The 23637-nt window shown below is 33.3% G+C and overlaps 1 protein-coding gene across 8 annotated transcripts in view; it reads left to right on the forward strand.

Moving 5' to 3' along the window:
- LOC149806162 (TOM1-like protein 2) overlaps positions 1-23637 on the forward strand; it is a 107186-nt gene that overhangs the window by 42273 nt on the left and 41276 nt on the right. For 2 of the 8 annotated variants that reach the window (XM_089951060.1, XM_089951063.1), the window contains exons 9-14: positions 1703-1857; positions 5950-6040; positions 12013-12166; positions 12945-13035; positions 19094-19117; positions 22207-22233. In XM_089951060.1, the coding sequence (XP_089807186.1) occupies positions 1703-1857; positions 5950-6040; positions 12013-12166; positions 12945-13035; positions 19094-19117; positions 22207-22233 (542 nt within the window). The remainder of the gene's footprint in view (positions 1-1702; positions 1858-5949; positions 6041-12012; positions 12167-12944; positions 13036-19093; positions 19118-22206; positions 22234-23637) is intronic. The other 6 variants (XM_089951062.1, XM_089951066.1, XM_089951061.1 and 3 more) reach the window with 3 other exon arrangements.

Below are 23637 nucleotides of genomic sequence, written 5' to 3' on the forward strand. Positions count from 1 at the left end.
CACTTCTAGGTGGGAAGCCATCAACCTGATGCTTACCAGTTTAAGGTTTAGTGGTGTTAAGGTGAGATGCTTTGATGCTGCCGGGCTGCATGAGTGTGGTAATCATGCAAAGTTGAACCTCTTTGGTGCAGTTTGCACTTAGGTATGCAGAAGAACTTTTGCAGTGAAACCTGAACTTCACAAATAAAAATATATAATGCACAAAATTCATGTTTTGTTCCATACAAGGTTGTCTGCTTTTTCTTGATCACCAAATTTATATAATCAAGACCTTGTTTGGGTTCATTTTTGAGCTAGACTTAACGAAGGTTAGGTCTTCATCTTTGGAAAAATAAATTTCATCTGACTGTAGTAAATATGTAAAATTGGCAGAATATCAAGTTTGGTAGATAATTTACACAGGGTTATGTTCTTATGATGCTGTATAACCCTGCTTAGTGGAATAGTACCTTTCAAATTGTGTAAGCCAGGTGTACAATATCAGGCCCACTTTGTACTCTTGATGAGACTGATTTGACCCACTTGATACTCTTGAAGGAGACTGATTTGACTTACGTGGGCCTCTTGATGAGACTGATTTGACCTGTAAAGTTCAGTGGTACTGAGACATTAGACATGCATAGTGATAAGACGAAGGATATTGGGAAGTTCAGGTTGGGTAATGAGACAGCAGATACGCAGTGGTAAGTTTAAAGAAATTATTTTCAAAACAGGTTTTATTAGCAGCTTTCCTCTTAGAAAGGTCAAGAAATGTGTGCTTAGTAAGGGATAGGTTTTGCTAGTTTTGGTTTTAAAAAAAGAGCGGCAGGCATATTAAGGTATTTGTAAAGTGTTACATGGAATATGGACATTTTGTCTGATGGAAACTATTGCATGTACAGTTATAAAACTTTCTGCTTGTATTCATCTTTAGAATTGCACTCACAGCTACCACAAGTTGTTAATAGTGACTTTCTCAGTATGATTCATTTAACAAATTAAGATTTTGCATTATCTCCCTTTCTCTGACACTCTTGTATTTTGAATGATACCATTGATTCATGGGTGGGGATTATACCTATTAAAAGGTAAGCTCAACTGACCTGTTCTTGCACAATTGGCTATTTTGGTTTTGAATTGTACAGAAGATTCTGTAGAATTTTTTGTTCATCCTGTTTATATCTTAATACTTTTAATAATTCATTGCAATCTCTCTTAGGAAGCCAGTGACAGGTTAGATCAGTTTTGGCTGGACAAGGAAGGTTGGTTGTTGAAAAAAACAGATTAAATATGTTGATGAAAGAAGGGAAATCAGATATTGGCTGGATATGGGAGGTGACCTTTGTGGGAGATTAAATTGAATCTCGACCATACAGATTGTTTTGCTTAGTTCGCAACAATTTGCATGCACCACATTGACATTGGTAGGGGTGTATTATGTTATCTTTGTCCATCTGTACATCCATCCATCCATGGCACCTTGTTTAAGTTTTAGGTCAGTTTTCAGGCACTGTGGTAGACAGCCATATTCCGTGTTATACAAGAAAATCAGAAATGTAGTTTAAATTTATTTTATTGCCATCAAGTATTATATTTGCAAAAGGATGATAAATGTGTTTTTAAGAACATTACGATCGCATGGTATAATATAATGAGCTTTAGTAAATATTTAGTGTTCCAACCAAAGATGAAGAAAGTATTTCATTATATATTTTTTGTTCAGATGAACTTCTGCGCATAAACGATGATTTGAACAATGTGTTTCTGAGGTATGAGAGGTTTGAGAGGTATAGAACGGGTCAATCAGGACAATTACAGATGAAAGAGGCTGAGGAGCCATCTGTTGCAGACTCGCAAGCACCTCCATCATATGATCAGGTATATACCTGGCACAGCAGCCTTTCTTCATCTTTCATTGAAAATAATGTGTGTATTTTGGTTTCTTTTTCAATAAATGTAAGTCAAGATTTTATTGGATTTCAGTTTATCTGTGGCCCTAATAGTTTATAATGAATACAGCTAAGTATAGAAAGTCTTTCAATTTTAAACTCATTTATCCAACCATCAGTTTTATCTGTTTTTGCTGGCAAAATATTTCTCTGTATTTAGAAGACTTGACATGTTGTTTATGAATGGATAGAAGTATGGATGAATGAATGGACAGATAGACTTATATAGATAGATTCATAGGTAGTAGATAGATACCATCTGTACTTGCTTATAGTCCAACTGCAAACTGCACAGACCCAGATCTGCCATTTCATAATGCACTGGCAGATTTTGATCTGTGCAATTTATTAGACGTAATCAGAAGAACAAGCAGCATAGATCCTGATCTGCAGATGCATTATGCTATGGCAGATCTGGATTTTTGTTGTTTGCAGTTTGGCTTGACTTATACGAGAGTGTATATGGTAAGGCCAAGTGAGCTTATGGTGTGGTCTGCATCCATTGTACTTGACTCAACAGAATCTGTCAGCATTGCTTATACAATACTGTGGCCATATTTCTGATCCAGTTTCAATCAAACTTGGGCTATTGGTTTATGTCATCAAATTCTAATGCAAGTTCAGTAATGCACCTGATTGGCTTGCCTTGTTATCATTCTGGAGACCACATTTCCGTTCCATTATTTCTTGAGTATGGAATATATACTTCTTTCATTAAGAAATCAGATAATGACCAGAAGCCACACGTACCAATGAAGTGATCTGAGTGGTTCTTGTTGTCACTCTGAAGGCCATCAGATTTTAATCAGATTTTGAACATATACTGATATCATTAAGATCTCAGATGAGTCAATGAGCAGAATCCATGCATTCTGATTAGGTAATCTTGCATCTGATTGGCTGTGCTTGTCACCACTCTGGAAGTCATATTCTGATAGGCTTATATCAACAAGATCTTGAATGGGTTCCACAATGAGAAAGATCCATGCATATTAATGAGACAGTCTTGCATTTGATTGACCAAGCTTGTTTTGACTCAGTAGGATATATTTCTGATCTGAGTTTGATGGAACTTGGAATATATGCTTATAGAGCTTGGTTGAGGTTACTATTGAGTGAGTTCTGTGAATGAGGTGATCTGGAGGCCATATTTCTGATAGAACTTAAAATATTGGTTTTTGTTATCGAATGGGTTTGATAATGAACCAGATCCACAGATATTAATAATATAAACTTGCATCTGATTTGCTGACCTTGTTATCACTGGAAGCTATATATAAATGATCCAATTTTAATCAAACATGGAATATTTACTTATATCAAGATCTTGGAGTGTTCAGTAATGAAACACATTCATGCATATTTATGAGGTAATCTTGCATATGATTGACTGAACTTATTGCCACTGTGAAAGCCATAATTCTGGGACTTGATCAGAAACACCTATCAGGGCAAGTTAGGTTTTTGAAATAAACACATTCTGATAATATTGATACCGACCCATGCTGATATTCCTAAATTGTGGATAAAGAAGAAAACAATTTAGAATGCAACTTAAGCATAACACAAAATATCAGCAGTGTTAATATAAAGGTAAATATAGAATGAAATGTTATATAATTTTTTCATTCATTTTCTAATCCAGATCAATCTGGTTGCTTTTCTAACATAAAAGTCATACAGGTGATGTAAGCATTCAACACCGATTATTTCAGTAATGGGTGTAACTTTTTATAATTTGATTCTACATGCCTTTAAATGGCAATTATTCACTTTATTTGGATCCTCTTACATCCATATTCCTTTGGAAGGTCGTTATTTACACACCCCAAGAATGGCAGACTCATTGCTAAAATATATGGACATTTTTTGACAAGATCAACCTAAAGGTGTGATCCAGTACAATCTGGACTGAGTGTCATGTGCTGTGATGTCTCATTGAAAGCTACACAATTTCCTGCTACATTAGATTGTGATGATTGTATTTGACATGCTCTTTTCTTTACCCAGTTGAATACCTGGCCACCATTGTAACAGTCCACAGCAATCAATTATTTTCATCTGTTTCTTGATGGCAGTTAAGGTGCAGAGCATTTAGTGATCAAGACTGAATAGACTTCGGTTAAGCGAAATTAGTTTTACATTTTAAACAACAGTTTATATTTAACTTCAGATTAGTAAATGCACATACATGACCTGTATGACTTATCCTGGTCAGTCTGGTTGCATTTTTGTCACAGTGGTATGTGTGTTAATTTAAATAGCAACTCAGATAGTGGAGTAGATACATGAGTGTAGTCAGCTTACTTTCCCATTGCTAGCTATAAAATTCATTTTTCTCCAACTCTTAAAAGTAAAAGGTAAAGACATTTATGATTTGACTCGATTGTAAAGTTATTATTTTTTATATGCTTGCTTTATGACAGTGTATTATGTGATGATGTTTTCTATCTGTTCATTTGTTCCCAGTTAGAGCATCTGCCTCAGATGCGGGAGGTTGTGTGTTCAATCCCCAGCCGAGTCATACCAAAGACTTACAAAAATGGTACTAACAGCTGCCTCGCTTGGTGCTCAGCATTACGAGGTTTGTGTTGGGACTTGTTGGCCTGGTGTCAGGATAATGTGACTGGGTGGGACATAACGCTACATGTCTGCGACATGATGCCCCAGTGCCAGACATCACTAAAAACTGTCACACTGCAGACATCGTAGCAATATGACTGAAAAACTGTTAAAGCTGTGTTAAAAATCCAAATCACACATACACACACACATTTGTTCCCAATTTCATTTCTACACAGTAACTCAAGTTCTGTACGATCTACCATTATCAGACTTTGTCAATTGTATGCATTTGTTTTAAGAAGCAGTGTGTCAGTTTTGGATTAAAAGGTCAAAGGTCAGAGTTACCATGAAAGGGAAAATGGTTTCTGCACAAAAGTTTTCAGTTCTTTACCATTTTGACTTACTTTTTGGTTAGAAAAAGGTTATTAATTTTGGGTCAGAAGGGTAGAATCCAAGGTCAGTGAGTGAAAGAAAAAAAATGTTTTTGCTTAAGAACTTTAGTTCTACACCATGTACATTAACCACATTTTGAGGAGGGCATGCATTTAAGATCAGGATAAGGCTAAATGATTTTATGGTCAAGGTCCAAGCCAGTGTGAATCCAACATAAATGGATTGCAAAGTTATTTTCATTCTAAAGATTAACTAAACTTTGTGGATGACTTGCTGAGATTTTGGACTGTAAAGGGCATGGTTATGGTTAGACTACTAAGAAAATAATGGTTTTTGTACAGTAAGTTTAGTTCAAGGCTGCATACTTGACCAAAGGTCAAGCTCATGGAGACCCATTGGTCGATACTCTTCAGAGTCAATGTTAGCCTACTAGTGCCTACATAGAGGACTAGCAATCATGGGAAAAGTGTATAATGTACACTACATAGAGGACTAGTAACCATGGGACAAGTTTATAATGTACACTACATAGAGAACTAGTAACCATGGGACAAGATTATAATGTACTGTTCACAGTGTTCATGATAAGGTTTTATTTTTAAAAAATGTCCCTATACTTAGTAGTCCATAACCAAGCACTTCCAGGCAATAGCCACATAGTTGTTACTCAGTACAGTTAACAATATCTGGACAGAATGTGTCATGATGTGAAAGGGTCAGTAGTGCTCTTCCTAACCATCCTACCAAATAGCCCACAGAAGCACATGGTTACTATTATTAGAGTGGGTAATCCTTCATATTGGCTGTTCTTCCATATGGTCATCAAATTGTTACCTATGTAAATGATCATCATGATAAAGAACACAATTTTTTAAAACCAGAAACTTCAGAATTTTAAAAAGCATATGTCAAAAGTTATATTTATAATTTTACTGAAGTAAACTTTGACATTCTTAGATTTATCCTGCACTTTTCAACATTTTTAATTGTAGGTTCAGTCTAGGTGCAGCAAATAGACTATATACTCCTTGTTTAATAAAATTTTTCCAAATTTTTCACACAGCTCGATGAAGCATCCAACCCAGCAGTGGGCAACTTAATAGATCTGGCAGATGATAACAGCAGAGGAGTAACACGTCAGCTGGAACAAATGAGTAAGTTGGGTGGGACTAGAATTGTTTCACAATTTTAAAATCATTTATTGGTTGAAAAATATGGGCTAAGATCGAGTTGGCAGTTTCACGAAGTGACAGAACAAAAACAGTTTAGCCATAGAATATAATATTTATGAAAATTTAGCCACCTAAGAAATAAAGTTATCCCACCTTAGACAAATAATATGATCAGGATTGCCCAAGAACACTCAGAACATAGTCATGGTTTTTAATTCACCTGGTCAGAAAGCCATGTGAGCTTATTGTATGGCCCTACATCTGCCATGCATCGTGTGTCAAGTGTCATGCATTGTTTGTCCATCATATATTGCTTCTTGCCAGTCTAGAGCTCATGTTTCTTATTCAGTTCCAATCAAAATGGAATGTGTGTCAAAAGTTTATCAAGTGAGATCCATGCTTACTAATGAAGTGATCTTCCATCAGATTGTTTACTCTTTTTACCACTCTGGAGGCCATATTTCTGATCTAGTTTGATGAAACTTGGAATATGTGCTTAAATAATTATCATTTCTGACCAGTTTAGTAATGCACATATTAAATGAGGGGATCATGCATCAGATTGGCTGAGCATGTTAATGATCCAGTTTTGATAAAACAATAACATATTCTTACATTGTATGATCTTGGATGAGTTTGATGAGTAAAATCCACATACAAGAATGAGGCGATCTTTCATCTGTTTGACTGAATTTGTTACTCCTCTGGAAGCCATATTTCTGACCTGATTTTGATCACACTTGAAATATGGCCTCTTATAACCTAGATCTTGGATGGGTTAATGATATGTACATATTAATACTGTAATCTTGCATCTGATTGGCTTGCCTTGATGTCACTCAGAAACCCATATATATGTCCATGTTTGACTTTAGATTATATCAAGACCCTGCACATATTAATGAGGTGATCTTGCATCTGATTGGCAGAGTTTGTTACCATGGAAACCATAATTCTGATTGGCTTATATCATCAAGATATAAAGTTTTTTATTATTGAGTAAGATCTAAGTATATTTAGTCATCAAGATATAAAGTTTATTATTGAGTAAGATCTAAGTATATTTACAGTCATCAAGATATATATAAAAATACTGAGTAAGATCTAAGTATATTTACAGTCATCAAGATATAAAGTTTTTTATTGTTGAGTAAGATCTAAGTATATTTACAGTCATCAAGATATAAAGTATTTTATTCTTGAGTAAGATCTAAGTATATTTACAGTCATCAAGGTATACAGTTTTTTATTATTGAGTAAGATCTATGTATATTTACAGTCATCAAGATATAAAGTATTTTGTTCTTGAGTAAGATCTAAGTATATTTACAGTCATCAAGGTATACAGTTTTTTATTGTTGAGTAAGATCTAAGTATATTTACAATCATCAAGATATTAAGTTTTTTATTGTTGAGTAAGATCTAAGTATATTTAGTCATCAAGATATAAAGTTTTTTTTTGTTATTGAGTAAGTTCCAAGTATATTTACAGTCATCAAGATATAAAGTGTTTTTATTGTTGAGTAAGATCTAAGTATATTTAGTCATCAAGATATAAAGTTTTTTTTATTATTGAGTAAGTTCCAAGTATATTTACAGTCATCAAGATATAAAGTGTTTTTATTGTTGAGTAAGATCTATGTATATTTACAGTCATCAAGATATAAAGTTTTTTATTGTTGAGTAAGATCTATGTATATTTACAGTCATCAAGATATAAAGTTTTTTATTGTTGAGTAAGATCTAAGTATATTTACAGTCATCAAGATATAAAGTTTTTTATTGTTGAGTAAGATCTGTGTATATTTACAGTCATCAAGATATAAAGTTTTTTATTGTTGAGTAAGATCTAAGTATATTTACAGTCATCAAGATATAAAGTATTTTATTCTTGAGTAAGATCTAAGTATATTTACAGTCATCAAGGTATACAGTTTTTTATTATTGAGTAAGATCTATGTATATTTACAGTCATCAAGATATAAAGTATTTTATTCTTGAGTAAGATCTAAGTATATTTACAGTCATCAAGGTATACAGTTTTTTATTGTTGAGTAAGATCTAAGTATATTTACAATCATCAAGATATTAAGTTTTTTATTGTTGAGTAAGATCTAAGTATATTTAGTCATCAAGATATAAAGTTTTTTTTATTATTGAGTAAGTTCCAAGTATATTTACAGTCATCAAGATATAAAGTGTTTTTATTGTTGAGTAAGATCTAAGTATATTTAGTCATCAAGATATAAAGTTTTTTTTATTATTGAGTAAGTTCCAAGTATATTTACAGTCATCAAGATATAAAGTGTTTTTATTGTTGAGTAAGATCTAAGTATATTTACAGTCATCAAGATATAAAGTTTTTTATTGTTGAGTAAGATCTATGTATATTTACAGTCATCAAGATATAAAGTTTTTTATTGTTGAGTAAGATCTAAGTATATTTACAGTCATCAAGATATAAAGTATTTTATTCTTGAGTAAGATCTAAGTATATTTACAGTCATCAAGATATAAAGTTTTTTATTGTTGAGTAAGATCTAAGTATATTTACAGTCATCAAGATATAAAGTATTTTATTCTTGAGTAAGATCTAAGTATATTTACAGTCATCAAGGTATACAGTTTTTTATTGTTGAGTAAGATCTAAGTATATTTACAATCATCAAGATATTAAGTTTTTTATTGTTGAGTAGGATCTAAGTATATTTACAGTCATCAAGATATTAAGTTTTTTATTGTTGAGTAAGATCTAAGTATATTTACAGTCATCAAGGTATACAGTTTTTTATTATTGAGTAAGATGTATGTATATTTACAGTCATCAAGATATAAAGTATTTTATTCTTGAGTAAGATCTAAGTATATTTATAGTCTTCAAGGTATAAAGTTTTTTTTATTGTTGAGTAAGATCTAAGTATATTTACAGTCATCAAGATGTAAAGTTTTTTTTATTATTGAGTAAGTTCCAAGTATATTTACAGTCATCAAGATATAAAGTGTTTTTATTGTTGAGTAAGATCTAAGTATATTTACAGTCATCAAGATATAAAGTTTTTTATTGTTGAGTAAGATCTATGTATATTTACAGTCATCAAGATATAAAGTTTTTTATTGTTGAGTAAGATCTAAGTATATTTACAGTCATCAAGATATAAAGTTTTTTATTGTTGAGTAAGATCTATGTATATTTACAGTCATCAAGATATAAAGTTTTTTATTGTTGAGTAAGATCTAAGTATATTTACAGTCATCAAGATATAAAGTATTTTATTGTTGAGTAAGATCTAAGTATATTTACAGTCATCAAGATATAAAGTGTTTTTATTGTTGAGTAAGATCTAAGTATATTTACAGTCATCAAGATATAAAGTTTTTTATTGTTGAGTAAGATCTATGTATATTTACAGTCATCAAGATATAAAGTTTTTTATTGTTGAGTAAGATCTAAGTATATTTACAGTCATCAAGATATAAAGTATTTTATTCTTGAGTAAGATCTAAGTATATTTACAGTCATCAAGATATAAAGTTTTTTATTGTTGAGTAAGATCTAAGTATATTTACAGTCATCAAGATATTAAGTATTTTATTCTTGAGTAAGATCTAAGTATATTTACAGTCATCAAGGTATACAGTTTTTTATTATTGAGTAAGATGTATGTATATTTACAGTCATCAAGATATAAAGTATTTTATTCTTGAGTAAGATCTAAGTATATTTATAGTCTTCAAGGTATAAAGTTTTTTTTATTGTTGAGTAAGATCTAAGTATATTTACAGTCATCAAGATATAAAGTTTTTTTTATTATTGAGTAAGATCTAAGTATATTTACAGTCATCAAGATATAAAGTTTTTTTTTATTATTGAGTAAGATCTAAGTATATTTACAGTCATCAAGGTATACAGTTTTTTTATTGTTGAGTAAGATCTAAGTATATTTACAGTCATCAAGGTATAAAGTTTTTTTTATTATTGAGTAAGATCTAAGTATATTTACAGTCATCAAGATATTGGATCATTTTATGACCATTAATATTTAAGTGGCAGTCGTGCATACAATATTGAGTCTTTTTCAAAGCCAGTCGAGAGACTATTTTAGATGAGATTTTGATATTTTTTTTAAAACCATGTCTGGATGTGATTATCAGTGAAATTCATGCTTATTATTTGATATGACCTTGAATCTGACTGGATGAGCTTGTCATCAATCTATGAATGTTATTTCTGATTAGATTTTACTCTAATTTGTTAAATAGTATTAGTAACACACAATTCCATCAGCTTATATCACCATGATCCTGGATAAATTTAATAAGGCTTCATATTGAGTGAGATCCATGCATAATTTTGAGGTAATCTTGCATTAAATTGGCTGATATTGAGTGAGATCCATGCATAATTTTGAGGTAATCTTGCATTAAATTGGCTGATATTGAGTGAGATCCATGCATAATTTTGAGGTAATCTTGCATTAAATTGGCTGATATTGAGTGAGATCCATGCATAATTTTGAGGTAATCTTGCATTAAATTGGCTGATATTGCTACTTTTGTGGAGTCCAAATTATCACTTTTGGGTTGTGCAAAGTGTTCAGCTCCTTAAAAACATTAAAACTGTTTAAAATAATTTCAGAATACAGGATTAATGAATATCAGTACAAAAAGTTATATAACCTGGCAAATAAAACACCTTTGAGATTAAAGTGAATAATCTGTTGTATAAAAAAATATGGAAGAAAAAAGCCATAATTATACAGACAGTTAATTCAAATATAGTGTTTTGAATAAATTTACTTTGTTGTGCTTAAATTCTAGATATCAGGCTGTTGGATGAGTTTGATTAGGAACAAAATTGATTCATATTAATGAGGTAACTTGAGCTTGTTGCCACTATAGAGACTGAATTTGCACACCCTTAAGCATATATGACTATTGCGGCAGACAGGTTGTATAATAAGTAAGATCAGCCCGAGTTAGATACCTCACATCAGCTTGATACCTCTCTGTATTTAGTGACTTTATTTCTCATCAAAATTTATATACAACTTAATGAATTGGTTTATATCAGGAGTTTGGATGACATTGATTATGAGCAAGAGAATGCATATTATATATACCATAATCTTGAGAACAAATTTTTGTCAGGATACAGTAAAACTGACACGCTATAAAGTGTGGGAGATAGTTGCAATACTACATAAGCCTGCTTCATGAAATTGTCAGCTGTTATGTAACCAGGTAAGCAATATCAAGCCCACTTTGGCCTCCTCTTTTCTGTACCAGGTTAGTGCATCTTGCATCAGATCTGTACAAGTCTTGAATAGCTCACTTCCATGAAAATTGCCACAGGTTTTTCTTTGTCAGATGATATGCCAACAGATAATTGAAAATAGACTCTTGCTGAGTTTGAAGAAAATCCAGAAAATGCTGTTGAAAAATAGAAAACAACATAAAGATGTTCAACTGAACAAATATCAGGATTTTAGGTCTCTGCAGTATAATAACAAGAACTGAAACAACCTACTAAACAATATTTTGCACAATTTGATATAAATTATACTGACTTCAGATATTCCTGTCTGGTCAGTAAAATATGATGCCACACTTTTTTCTGGCTACCAGTCTTTATAAAAAAACACTGTGGAAACTGAAGAAAACAAAACTGTATTCTGCACACAAAAAATTGTTTGAAAAAGGCCGTTACTTATATGAATTGATGACAAGTCTTTATGTATGGATCAGTCCTGGAAATTTCTTACAGAAAATTGCTCCAATCTTTCAGAAAATTTTGCCATGTAGAACATATTTATGTGGAAAATATCACATGAGTTTGCACAGATATTCTCCTGTGGCTGGGAAAATCTCAGGTCATTGAAAGCTTAAGTCCAAGAACATAACATTTGATGGCTATCTATATCACAGGAGATGACATGTGTACATTTTTTATATAGGTATTGGTGCCCAGAGTGTCAGTAGTACCTTAGGAAAGATCAGCTCTATGCCAGCCTCTAATGCTGCATCCCAGCCAAAAACCCCAGAGGAGCAGGACTTCGATATGTTTGCTCAGTCTAGGAAATCTTTTGAGCAGAATAAAGAAGCTATGGGGTAAGTCCCTTTTTAATGTTCTAGTGGATCATCATTAGATATCTGTGCTAGATAAGTGAGTAATTATATAGCTATTTTTACTGTGTTTATTGTAACTTCTGCACTGTTTGCTTCTAAATGGTTATTTGCATGAATTTCTTGAGGATTAACTATCATAGTGTAGACCAACAATGTCAAGAGCAAAATCACCATCACATATCTGCATGCTAGAAGAGTTAGCCCCTGTAGAACATGTTGTGAGCTCTCCAACCAGGGGATCCATTCACTCTCCTGATATGTGGAATAAAGCCTGTGGAAGATTTGTTTTCCAGACTGATTTAAAGTAAAGCAGTAATGAGACATTTGGCAAGAAAATCACAATGTTCTAGATGGGTTTATGCAGCCACTTTGTGCCAACATCTTGTGCCATGATCAAGAAATGCACTGTTAGGAAGGGAGACAAATTTTAATAAAAGAGGGGGTTGTTTGCTTATTACAGGAATTGTGCAAGTATTACCTTGAATAGAATATATGTATAGGTGATGCTTCTTTTTTCAACCTCAGACATGCTCACATTTGAAATGATTCTTTGGTTCATTAATCACAAATTTGTATTTCTACATAAGCTCAGACCACTCAGGTGGCCTAGTGGTGAAAGCATCCACCTCATTTCGTGTTAATTTTTTAAGTTGTTTTAATGAAAATGTAAAGCTTGTACCTATATAGCAAGCAATAATTTATATATGCATGGATGTGTATGTATATAAGAATAGAGATGTAATGTACACCATTTTTTCAGGGCTGGTAGAGCATATTCTTCTGTGAATGATGATCCATATTCAAAAACACTTGGACAAGCAGTGAATGCCAAATCAAATCCAGATGCAATGGTGAGTGTTTAAGCCATGTTTTAAGTAGTTATATTAATAATTCCAGATGCAATGGTGAGTGTTTAAGCCATGTTTCAAGTAGTTATATTAATAATTCCAGATGCAATGGTGAGTGTTTAAGCCATGTTTCAAGTAGTTATATTAATGAATCCAGCTGCAATGGTGAGTGTTTAAGCCATGTTTCAAATAGTTATATTAATCAATCCAGCTGCAATGGTGAGTGTTTAAGCCATGTTTCAAGTAGTTATATTAATGAATCCAGCTGCAATGGTGAGTGTTTAAGCCATGTTTCAAATAGTTATATTAATCAATCCAGCTGCAATGGTGAGTGTTTAAGCCATGTTTCAAATAGTTATATTAATCAATCCAGCTGCAATGGTGAGTGTTTAAGCCATGTTTCAAGTAGTTATATTAATAAATCCAGCTGCAATGGTGAGTGTTTAAGCCATGTTTCAAGTAGTTATATTAATCAATCCAGCTGCAATGGTGAGTGTTTAAGCCATGTTTCAAGTAGTTACATTAATAAATCCAGCTGCAATGGTGAGTGTTTAAGCCATGTTTCAAGTAGTTACATTAATCAATCCAGCTGCAATGGTGAGTGTTTAAGCCATGTTTCAAGTAGTTATATTAATCAATCCAGCTGCAATGGTGAGTGTTTAAGCCATGTTTCAAATAGTTATATTAATGAATCCAGCTGCAATGGTGAGTGTTTAAGCCATGTTTCAAGTAGTTACGTTAATGAATCCAGCTGCAATGGTGAGTGTTTAAGCCATGTTTCAAGTAGTTACATTAATGAATCCAGATGCAATGGTGAGTGTTTAAGCCATGTTTCAAGTAGTTACATGAATGAATCCAGATGCAATGGTGAGTGTTTAAGCCATGTTTCAAGTAGTTATATTAATAATTCCAGCTGCAATGGTGAGTGTTTAAGCCATGTTTCAAGTAGTTACATTAATGAATCCAGCTGCAATGGTGAGTGTTTAAGCCATGTTTCAAGTAGTTACATTAATGAATCCAGATGCAATGGTGAGTGTTTAAGCCATGTTTCAAGTAGTTACATTAATGAATCCAGATGCAATGGTGAGTGTTTAAGCCATGTTTCAAGTAGTTATATTAATAAATCCAGCTGCAATGGTGAGTGTTTAAGCCATGTTTCAAGTAGTTACATTAATGAATCCAGATGCAATGGTGAGTGTTTAAGCCATGTTTCAAGTAGTTACATTAATGAATCCAGCTGCAATGGTGAGTGTTTAAGCCATGTTTCAAGTAGTTACATTAATCAATCCAGCTGCAATGGTGAGTGTTTAAGCCATGTTTCAAGTAGTTATATTAATCAATCCAGCTGCAATGGTGAGTGTTTAAGCCATGTTTCAAATAGTTATATTAATGAATCCAGCTGCAATGGTGAGTGTTTAAGCCATGTTTCAAGTAGTTACGTTAATGAATCCAGCTGCAATGGTGAGTGTTTAAGCCATGTTTCAAGTAGTTACATTAATGAATCCAGATGCAATGGTGAGTGTTTAAGCCATGTTTCAAGTAGTTACATTAATGAATCCAGATGCAATGGTGAGTGTTTAAGCCATGTTTCAAGTAGTTACATTAATAATTCCAGATGCAATGGTGAGTGTTTAAGCCATGTTTCAAGTAGTTATATTAATGAATCCAGATGCAATGGTGAGTGTTTAAGCCATGTTTCAAGTAGTTATATTAATGAATCCAGATGCAATGGTGAGTGTTTAAGCCATGTTTCAGATAGTTATATTAATGAATCCAGCTGCAATGGTGAGTGTTTAAGCCATGTTTCAAGTAGTTACGTTAATGAATCCAGCTGCAATGGTGAGTGTTTAAGCCATGTTTCAAGTAGTTACATTAATGAATCCAGATGCAATGGTGAGTGTTTAAGCCATGTTTCAAGTAGTTACATTAATGAATCCAGATGCAATGGTGAGTGTTTAAGCCATGTTTCAAGTAGTTACATTAATAATTCCAGATGCAATGGTGAGTGTTTAAGCCATGTTTCAAGTAGTTATATTAATGAATCCAGATGCAATGGTGAGTGTTTAAGCCATGTTTCAAATAGTTATATTAATGAATCCAGCTGCAATGGTGAGTGTTTAAGCCATGTTTCAAGTAGTTACATTAATGAATCCAGCTGCAATGGTGAGTGTTTAAACCATGTTTCAAGTAGTTACGTTAATGAATCCAGCTGCAATGGTGAGTGTTTAAGCCATGTTTCAAGTAGTTACATTAATGAATCCAGATGCAATGGTGAGTGTTTAAGCCATGTTTCAAGTAGTTACATTAATGAATCCAGATGCAATGGAGAGTGTTTAAGCCATGTTTCAAGTAGTTATATTAATAATTCCAGATGCAATGGTGAGTGTTTAAGCCATGTTTCAAGTAGTTATATTAATGAATCCAGATGCAATGGTGAGTGTTTAAGCCATGTTTCAAGTAGTTATATTAATGAATCCAGATGCAATGGTGAGTGTTTAAGCCATGTTTCAAATAGTTATATTAATGAATCCAGCTGCAATGGTGAGTGTTTAAGCCATGTTTCAAGTAGTTACGTTAATGAATCCAGCTGCAATGGTGAGTGTTTAAGCCATGTTTCAAGTAGTTACATTAATGAATCCAGCTGCAATGGTGAGTGTTTAAGCCATGTTTCAAGTAGTTACATTAATGAATCCAGCTGCAATGGTGAGTGTTTAAGCCATGTTTCAAGTAGTTATATTAATAAATCCAGATGCAATGGTGAGTGTTTAAGCCATGTTTCAAGTAGTTACATTAATGAATCCAGATGCAATGGTGAGTGTTTAAGCCATGTTTCAAGGTGTTATATTAATCAATCCAGCTGCAATGGTGAGTGTTTAAGCCATGTTTCAAATAGTTATATTAATGAATCCAGCTGCAATGGTGAGTGTTTAAGCCATGTTTCAAGTAGTTACATTAATGAATCCAGCTGCAATGGTGAGTGTTTAAGCCATGTTTCAAGTAGTTACATTAATCAATCCAGCTGCAATGGTGAGTGTTTAAGCCATGTTTCAAGTAGTTAGATTAATCAATCCAGCTGCAATGGTGAGTGTTTAAGCCATGTTTCAAATAGTTATATTAATGAATCCAGCTGCAATGGTGAGTGTTTAAGCCATGTTTCAAGTAGCTACGTTAATGAATCCAGCTGCAATGGTGAGTGTTTAAGCCATGTTTCAAGTAGTTACATTAATGAATCCAGATGCAATGGTGAGTGTTTAAGCCATGTTTCAAGTAGTTACATTAATGAATCCAGATGCAATGGTGAGTGTTTAAGCCATGTTTCAAGTAGTTACATTAATAATTCCAGATGCAATGGTGAGTGTTTAAGCCATGTTTCAAGTAGTTACATTAATGAATCCAGATGCAATGGTGAGTGTTTAAGCCATGTTTCAAGTAGTTATATTAATGAATCCAGATGCAATGGTGAGTGTTTAAGCCATGTTTCAGATAGTTATATTAATGAATCCAGCTGCAATGGTGAGTGTTTAAGCCATGTTTCAAGTAGTTACGTTAATGAATCCAGCTGCAATGGTGAGTGTTTAAGCCATGTTTCAAGTAGTTACATTAATGAATCCAGATGCAATGGTGAGTGTTTAAGCCATGTTTCAAGTAGTTACATTAATGAATCCAGATGCAATGGTGAGTGTTTAAGCCATGTTTCAAGTAGTTACATTAATAATTCCAGATGCAATGGTGAGTGTTTAAGCCATGTTTCAAGTAGTTATATTAATGAATCCAGATGCAATGGTGAGTGTTTAAGCCATGTTTCAAATAGTTATATTAATGAATCCAGCTGCAATGGTGAGTGTTTAAGCCATGTTTCAAGTAGTTACATTAATGAATCCAGCTGCAATGGTGAGTGTTTAAACCATGTTTCAAGTAGTTACGTTAATGAATCCAGCTGCAATGGTGAGTGTTTAAGCCATGTTTCAAGTAGTTACATTAATGAATCCAGATGCAATGGTGAGTGTTTAAGCCATGTTTCAAGTAGTTACATTAATGAATCCAGATGCAATGGAGAGTGTTTAAGCCATGTTTCAAGTAGTTATATTAATAATTCCAGATGCAATGGTGAGTGTTTAAGCCATGTTTCAAGTAGTTATATTAATGAATCCAGATGCAATGGTGAGTGTTTAAGCCATGTTTCAAGTAGTTATATTAATGAATCCAGATGCAATGGTGAGTGTTTAAGCCATGTTTCAAATAGTTACGTTAATGAATCCAGCTGCAATGGTGAGTGTTTAAGCCATGTTTCAAGTAGTTACATTAATGAATCCAGCTGCAATGGTGAGTGTTTAAGCCATGTTTCAAGTAGTTACATTAATGAATCCAGCTGCAATGGTGAGTGTTTAAGCCATGTTTCAAGTAGTTATATTAATAAATCCAGATGCAATGGTGAGTGTTTAAGCCATGTTTCAAGTAGTTACATTAATGAATCCAGATGCAATGGTGAGTGTTTAAGCCATGTTTCAAGTAGTTATATTAATCAATCCAGCTGCAATGGTGAGTGTTTAAGCCATGTTTCAAATAGTTATATTAATGAATCCAGCTGCAATGGTGAGTGTTTAAGCCATGTTTCAAGTAGTTACATTAATGAATCCAGCTGCAATGGTGAGTGTTTAAGCCATGTTTCAAGTAGTTATGTTAATGAATCCAGCTGCAATGGTGAGTGTTTAAGCCATGTTTCAAGTAGTTATGTTAATGAATCCAGCTGCAATGGTGAGTGTTTAAGCCATGTTTCAGGTAGTTACGTTAATGAATCCAGCTGCAATGGTGAGTGTTTAAGCCATGTTTCAAGTAGTTACATTAATGAATCCAGATGCAATGGTGAGTGTTTAAGCCATGTTTCAAGTAGTTACATTAATGAATCCAGCTGCAATGGTGAGTGTTTAAGCCATGTTTCAAGTAGTTACATTAATGAATCCAGATGCAATGGTGAGTGTTTAAGCCATGTTTCAAGTAGTTATATTAATGAATCCAGATGCAATGGTGAGTGTTTAAGCCATGTTGCAAGTAGTTACGTTAATGAATCCAGATGCAATGGTGAGTGTTTAAGCCATGTTGCAAGTAGTTACGTTAATGAATCCAGATGCAATGGTGAGTGTTTAAGCCATGTTTCAAGTAGTTATGTTAATGAATCCAGATGCAGTGGTGGGTGTTTAAGCCATGTTTCAAGTAGTTACGTTAATGAATCCAGATGCAATGGTGAGTGTTTAAGCCATGTTTCAAGTAGTTACGTTAATGAATCCAGATGCAGTGGTGAGTGTTTAAACCATGTTTCAAGTAGTTACGTTAATGAATCCAGATGCAATGGTGAGTGTTTAAGCCATGTTTCAAGTAGTTACGTTAATGAATCCAGATGCAATGGTGAGTTTTTAAATCATGTTTCAAGTAGTTACATTGATGAATCCAGATGCAATGGTGAGTGTTTAAGCCATGTTTCAAGTAGTTACGTTAATGAATCCAGATGCAATGGTGAGTTTTTAAGCCATGTTTTAAGTAGTTACATTAATAAATCCAGATGCAGTGGTGAGTGTTTAAGTCATGTTTTAAGTAGTTATGTTAATAATGTTACAAAAGTCATGTGTAACACCCAGGTTTTTCTGAAACTCCAAATTGTTTTATTAGAGAAAAATAATAAAGGACTTGATAGTTACTCCTCTTAAATAAGAAGTAAACGTGACCTCCATACAGGCATGGAAACACAATCATGACCAAAATAAAGTTATTGCATAAAAAATAAAAATAAAGTGGTTAATTAATTATTCATGTTTATAGTGCATGCTGAATGTCATTTAGAACACTGAAATTGACACTTTGTCATCTCTGCTGGCCTTGTTTTCAGTAATAAGGTATGACACTTTAGTGCAATGTTTGTCATCTCTACTGGCATTGTTTCAGTAATAAGGTATGACACTTTAGTGCAAAGTTTGTCATCTCTGCTGGCATTTTTTTCAATAATAAGGTATGAAATAGCTGGTATTTGCTAGATATGCAGTAATTTCAAATGTACTTGTTATTTTAGCAACAACAAGAAGATATCCTAAAGGTAAATTGATTGGCTTGTAGATTCGGATGACAGCTGTTTCCCTTGGGAACATTTATTTTACTTAAAGTTTGATGTCATTTTTGTCTTGCCTGTTAATTTTTACAAATGATCAAATTTGTAAATGTCAAACTGATTATATTTGAGCATACGTAGAGATTTCTTTGTACAGTTAAAAAATAAAGACTGGCACCATGTTATGTCTTTTTTGTGCAAGTTTGTAAATTTCACACATACATTCTCAAGGATCCCTTTAGGGTTTTGCTGGATAATATTGAAATTGATGCCTTTGTCTATTAGTATGAGCTAACAGGCTGCCAAATCAAATTATTGCAATTGCCTGTTTTTTTGTTTCACCATATTAGACATTTTTCAACTGTTACAACAGAAGCTTTTGTTGTCAAGACACCATTCTTGTACCAAGTAATAGATAGATGTTCCCAAGGTTGCCAAATTTCATAAACATTTACCTGGAGTGGTCTAGTTTTTACATGATTCACAAATAGAAATGCCATCCATAGAAATTTAGATATGGATCAGGGTATGAGAAAAGCAATACTGAATGCCAGGATATATGCATATATGAAGTTCCATCTTGCCATCTCAAAGCTGGTTCTTTTTAATCATTTAAACAACTTAAATATTTAACTACAGATGTTTTCAAAAGATTACAATAGTACAATTTGAAATATCATATTTTATATGCAGTAAAAAATCTGAAGGAAATTATTTTGTATATTTTTGTATTGCTACATTTAATCAAAACAAACATTTATTTTAGAAAATGAAAGCAAATTCTGTCCAAAACCAACCATAAATATGTAAATTTTTGCTTCATTTATCAGTGTATCAATACTACATGTTGTCTTTCAATCAGTCATAGATAATATCAAAAAGAGATTGGCATTATACTCATTTTTTACTGTTTTTCCTGAGTAATTTGCTTGCAGCTCTCGCGTAAAGTCTGAGAAAACTTGCAATTTTAGATCTGAATACAGTGATAATTTTTTGTTAATTTAATTTTAGACCTACATTTTTAAAAATCAAAACATTAGTGTTGTCATGCAAGTTCAAATCCAATATTGTGTTGTGTTGGTGAAATCCTGACCAAGTAACATCAGATTATACATCTTATTTGGCATATCTAGTAGTGTTGTGTGGCACTTCAACACAAAAATGGCCAATTCAGGAGATTGGCAAGAACAATGGAATGGAATATTGATGCAGTATGTTCATTTTTTTCTGATCTATATCAGCCAAATCTTATCTACTTTAACAAAATAAAACTGCTAATCCAGTCACTGATAAAAACCACAGCCTCTGGATTGGGTTTCTCTAGACTTCTTGCAGAAAATGTGGGAAGTAAGAATAATCTAATAGTATCATTTCCTTTGAGCAATGGTGGGATGGGTTAAAGATTGGCAGAACATTTGTGCTTTCACCTTCCACCTTCCAGCTAAAAAATTGCATAATACATGGAGTCATTTATCCATGGAAGGGTCACATTAACATTTGGGGGGGGGGTAGTCTTTTATTCCTAGTAGGGTCCAATAAACATTTTGGGTTTTGAAGTCGTTCATCCATGGAAGGGTCCCATTAACATTTCTTGTTTTTGGAATCATTTATCACAGGAAGGGTCCTATGAACAAATTTGGTTTTGGAGTCATTTATCCTTGGAAGGGTTCCATAAACATATTGAGTTTTGAAGTTGTTTTTCCTTTGAAGGGCCCCATAAACATATTGGGTTTTGAAGTCATTTATCCTTTGAAGGCCTCATAAAAATATTGGGTTTTGAAGTCATTTTCTTTGGAAGGGTACCATTAACATTTCTAGGTTTTGGAATCATTTATCCCAGGAAGGGTCATATGAATAAATTTGGTTTTGATGTCATTTATCCTTGGAAGGGCCTCAAAACATATTGGGCTTTAAAGTCATGGATCCCTGGAATGGTTCCATGAACATATCTGGTTTAGAGATGAACCTCAAAATTCATATCAGTTTGCTGAATTTACAAAATGTCTAACTTGTATGTAAAGTATCTTTGATTTTCAGCAAAGAAGTTTATTATTTTTCTTTGAGACTGTTTAAAAAATAATAGGCTTTAGAGTTGCACCACATATACCTAACAATATCCATGTAATCAGACTAACAGTGCTTCACCAGTGTTCTCCCCAGAGTCGTTTAGGATAGCATGCACACTACCCTATCGCCATCAGCCACTATGGTTTCAAAGACACTTATATGCTTTTAGAGCCATACTACTTTGCTTCATGAGTCTACTGTGGTTTACTGGACCATGTCTTGCTAAATATTTTGGTGCCAGCTTCATCGCTGCATTTTATCAGGCTTTGTACATAGTCTATAGTATTTCATAAACTTAGTAAAGGGGGGTATCATTAAACTTACAATGAAATGCTCATGTGAGGACAAAAACTGATATTACTGAAAGAAATAAACTGATTTAGGAGACAAAGGTAACATAATCTCCCCCTCCCACGACCCAGTTTTTGTATTATTTGAAAATTGTCATTTACATAAATGGTTTCATTTAAGATAACACACATATAAACAACAGCTGTGCCTATGTGTTTATGCTGATGAAATGGCGTTCTTTTGAGATATCCGCTACCCTATCCAGATTTACTGGGGAGAGCACTATTTTTATATACAACTTACTGCAGATTGCTTTTGAACATTCTGCAATCTAATTAACCTGGTATGTGTGAAATATAAGATTAAACATCATGCTTTAATTTTCTACCTTTCTAGAACAGAAACAAATCGGTTAAACAACAGTACAGTATCCAGACATATGGTCTTATAAACATTAAATGGTTATGTGGAAAGTGAAAGTTACATAAAGTAATTTTACCATTTTGTAGTTTTAATAATCTTTGTATGTAACAGCATTACTTATCTTCTTAATGAATCTGTCCTAGCTTTTGCTTTAAAGATTTCCTACTCATAAAAATTGTCTTTGTTGCCCATAAATGGAATGCTGATTTTAGGTAGATGAGGTAGTCTGAACATCTTGTTAAACAGATAACTTTGTCATACTCCTGATATGTCTTTTTGTCTGTGTGTCAAACCAGCCCCCTGAAGTGGAGGCAGTTCTCAAGGTAAAATCATTGTATTGCTCCTCACATGTAATAAAGGGACAGACTTCATGCATGATTGACCTAGATAAGCATGCCTTGTGAATTTTGTCTGTGCCAATTAAAGGGGTGAAATTACTAACAAACTAAACATTTCAAGTGAAAGCAGGCAGTTGTGATGGGATTTTTCTTTACATTTCTTAGAATAAATCTGTTCTATAATAAATAAAAAAATGAATTTGAAGCACTACTGGTTATGGACGAAAACAGCACAGTCTGTCATGATTTGTCCATCTGTCAGTCAGATCACAAGTTTATCACACTACTTGGAGAATTGCCATGAAATGTTACACACACATTCATTCCATGGTCTTGTTGGTCCTAAATGAAAATGGTGCCATTTGAACATTTAGTATAGCCATCACAATGGCCATTCGGAAGAACTTGTCCCTACTTTTTCTGAATGGATGGTCATATCAACATGGGATTTTCACTAAAAAACTTATTATGACGTCTGGTTGGTCCTAAGTGAAAATGATACCAGTCTAATGTTTAGTTGGTTACCATGGCTGCCATCTTGAAAATCTTATCACTACTCCTCCTGAATAGTGATACTGTCATGGAGTTATCACCAGTTCTTATGATGCCTGGTCGATCAGATAGGAAATTGGGTCCAGTCTGTTGTCTGTCTGATAAAGCCACCACAGAAGCAGTCTTGAAAATCTTGTTATCAATCTTCCTCCTGAATGGAAGGTCATATGAACATTGGGGTTTCACTAAAAGACTTATGTCTAGTTGGTCATAAATGAAATGAAATGGTGCCAGTCTGATGTCCAACATGGCCACCACACCCATTTTGAAATCTTTTTATCACTACCGCTTGTGAACATTGAAAATAGTTCCGCTCACACATCAGTATGAGAATTTTGTTACAACTACTCTTGAATGGATGCTAATATCAATATGGAGCTATTAGTAAGACTTCATATGTCTAGTTGGTCCAAAATAAAAATGTGCTGCTCAGACATCCAGTATGTCCACCACAATTTTGTTATTACTACTTCTGAGAGAATTACCATATCAGCATGGGTTTTCACTGAAAGACTTCTTATGATGTCTGGTTGATCATTAATGAAAGCCATCTTGAAAAATCTTGTTATCCTGATCATATTATGTTTTTATCAGAAGACTTTTTATTATGTCTAGTTGGTCCCAAAGGAAATAGTGCAAATTTGATATCCAATGTGCCACAGGGAATGGCAGCAATATTGAAAATCTTGTTATGACTACTCATCTCATATGGAGATTCATTTTGACATAGGATTTTCATCAGAAGAATTATTACTGTGTCTAGTTGGACCAAAATGAAAATTATGCAAACTGACCTTTAATATCACCATCAGGTGGTAATCTTGAAAATATTGTTCT

The sequence above is a fragment of the Sinohyriopsis cumingii genome, chromosome 2 (assembly GCF_028554795.1).
Source record: "Sinohyriopsis cumingii isolate HCF-2022 chromosome 2, ASM2855479v2, whole genome shotgun sequence".
Lineage (NCBI taxonomy): Eukaryota > Metazoa > Mollusca > Bivalvia > Unionida > Unionidae > Sinohyriopsis > Sinohyriopsis cumingii.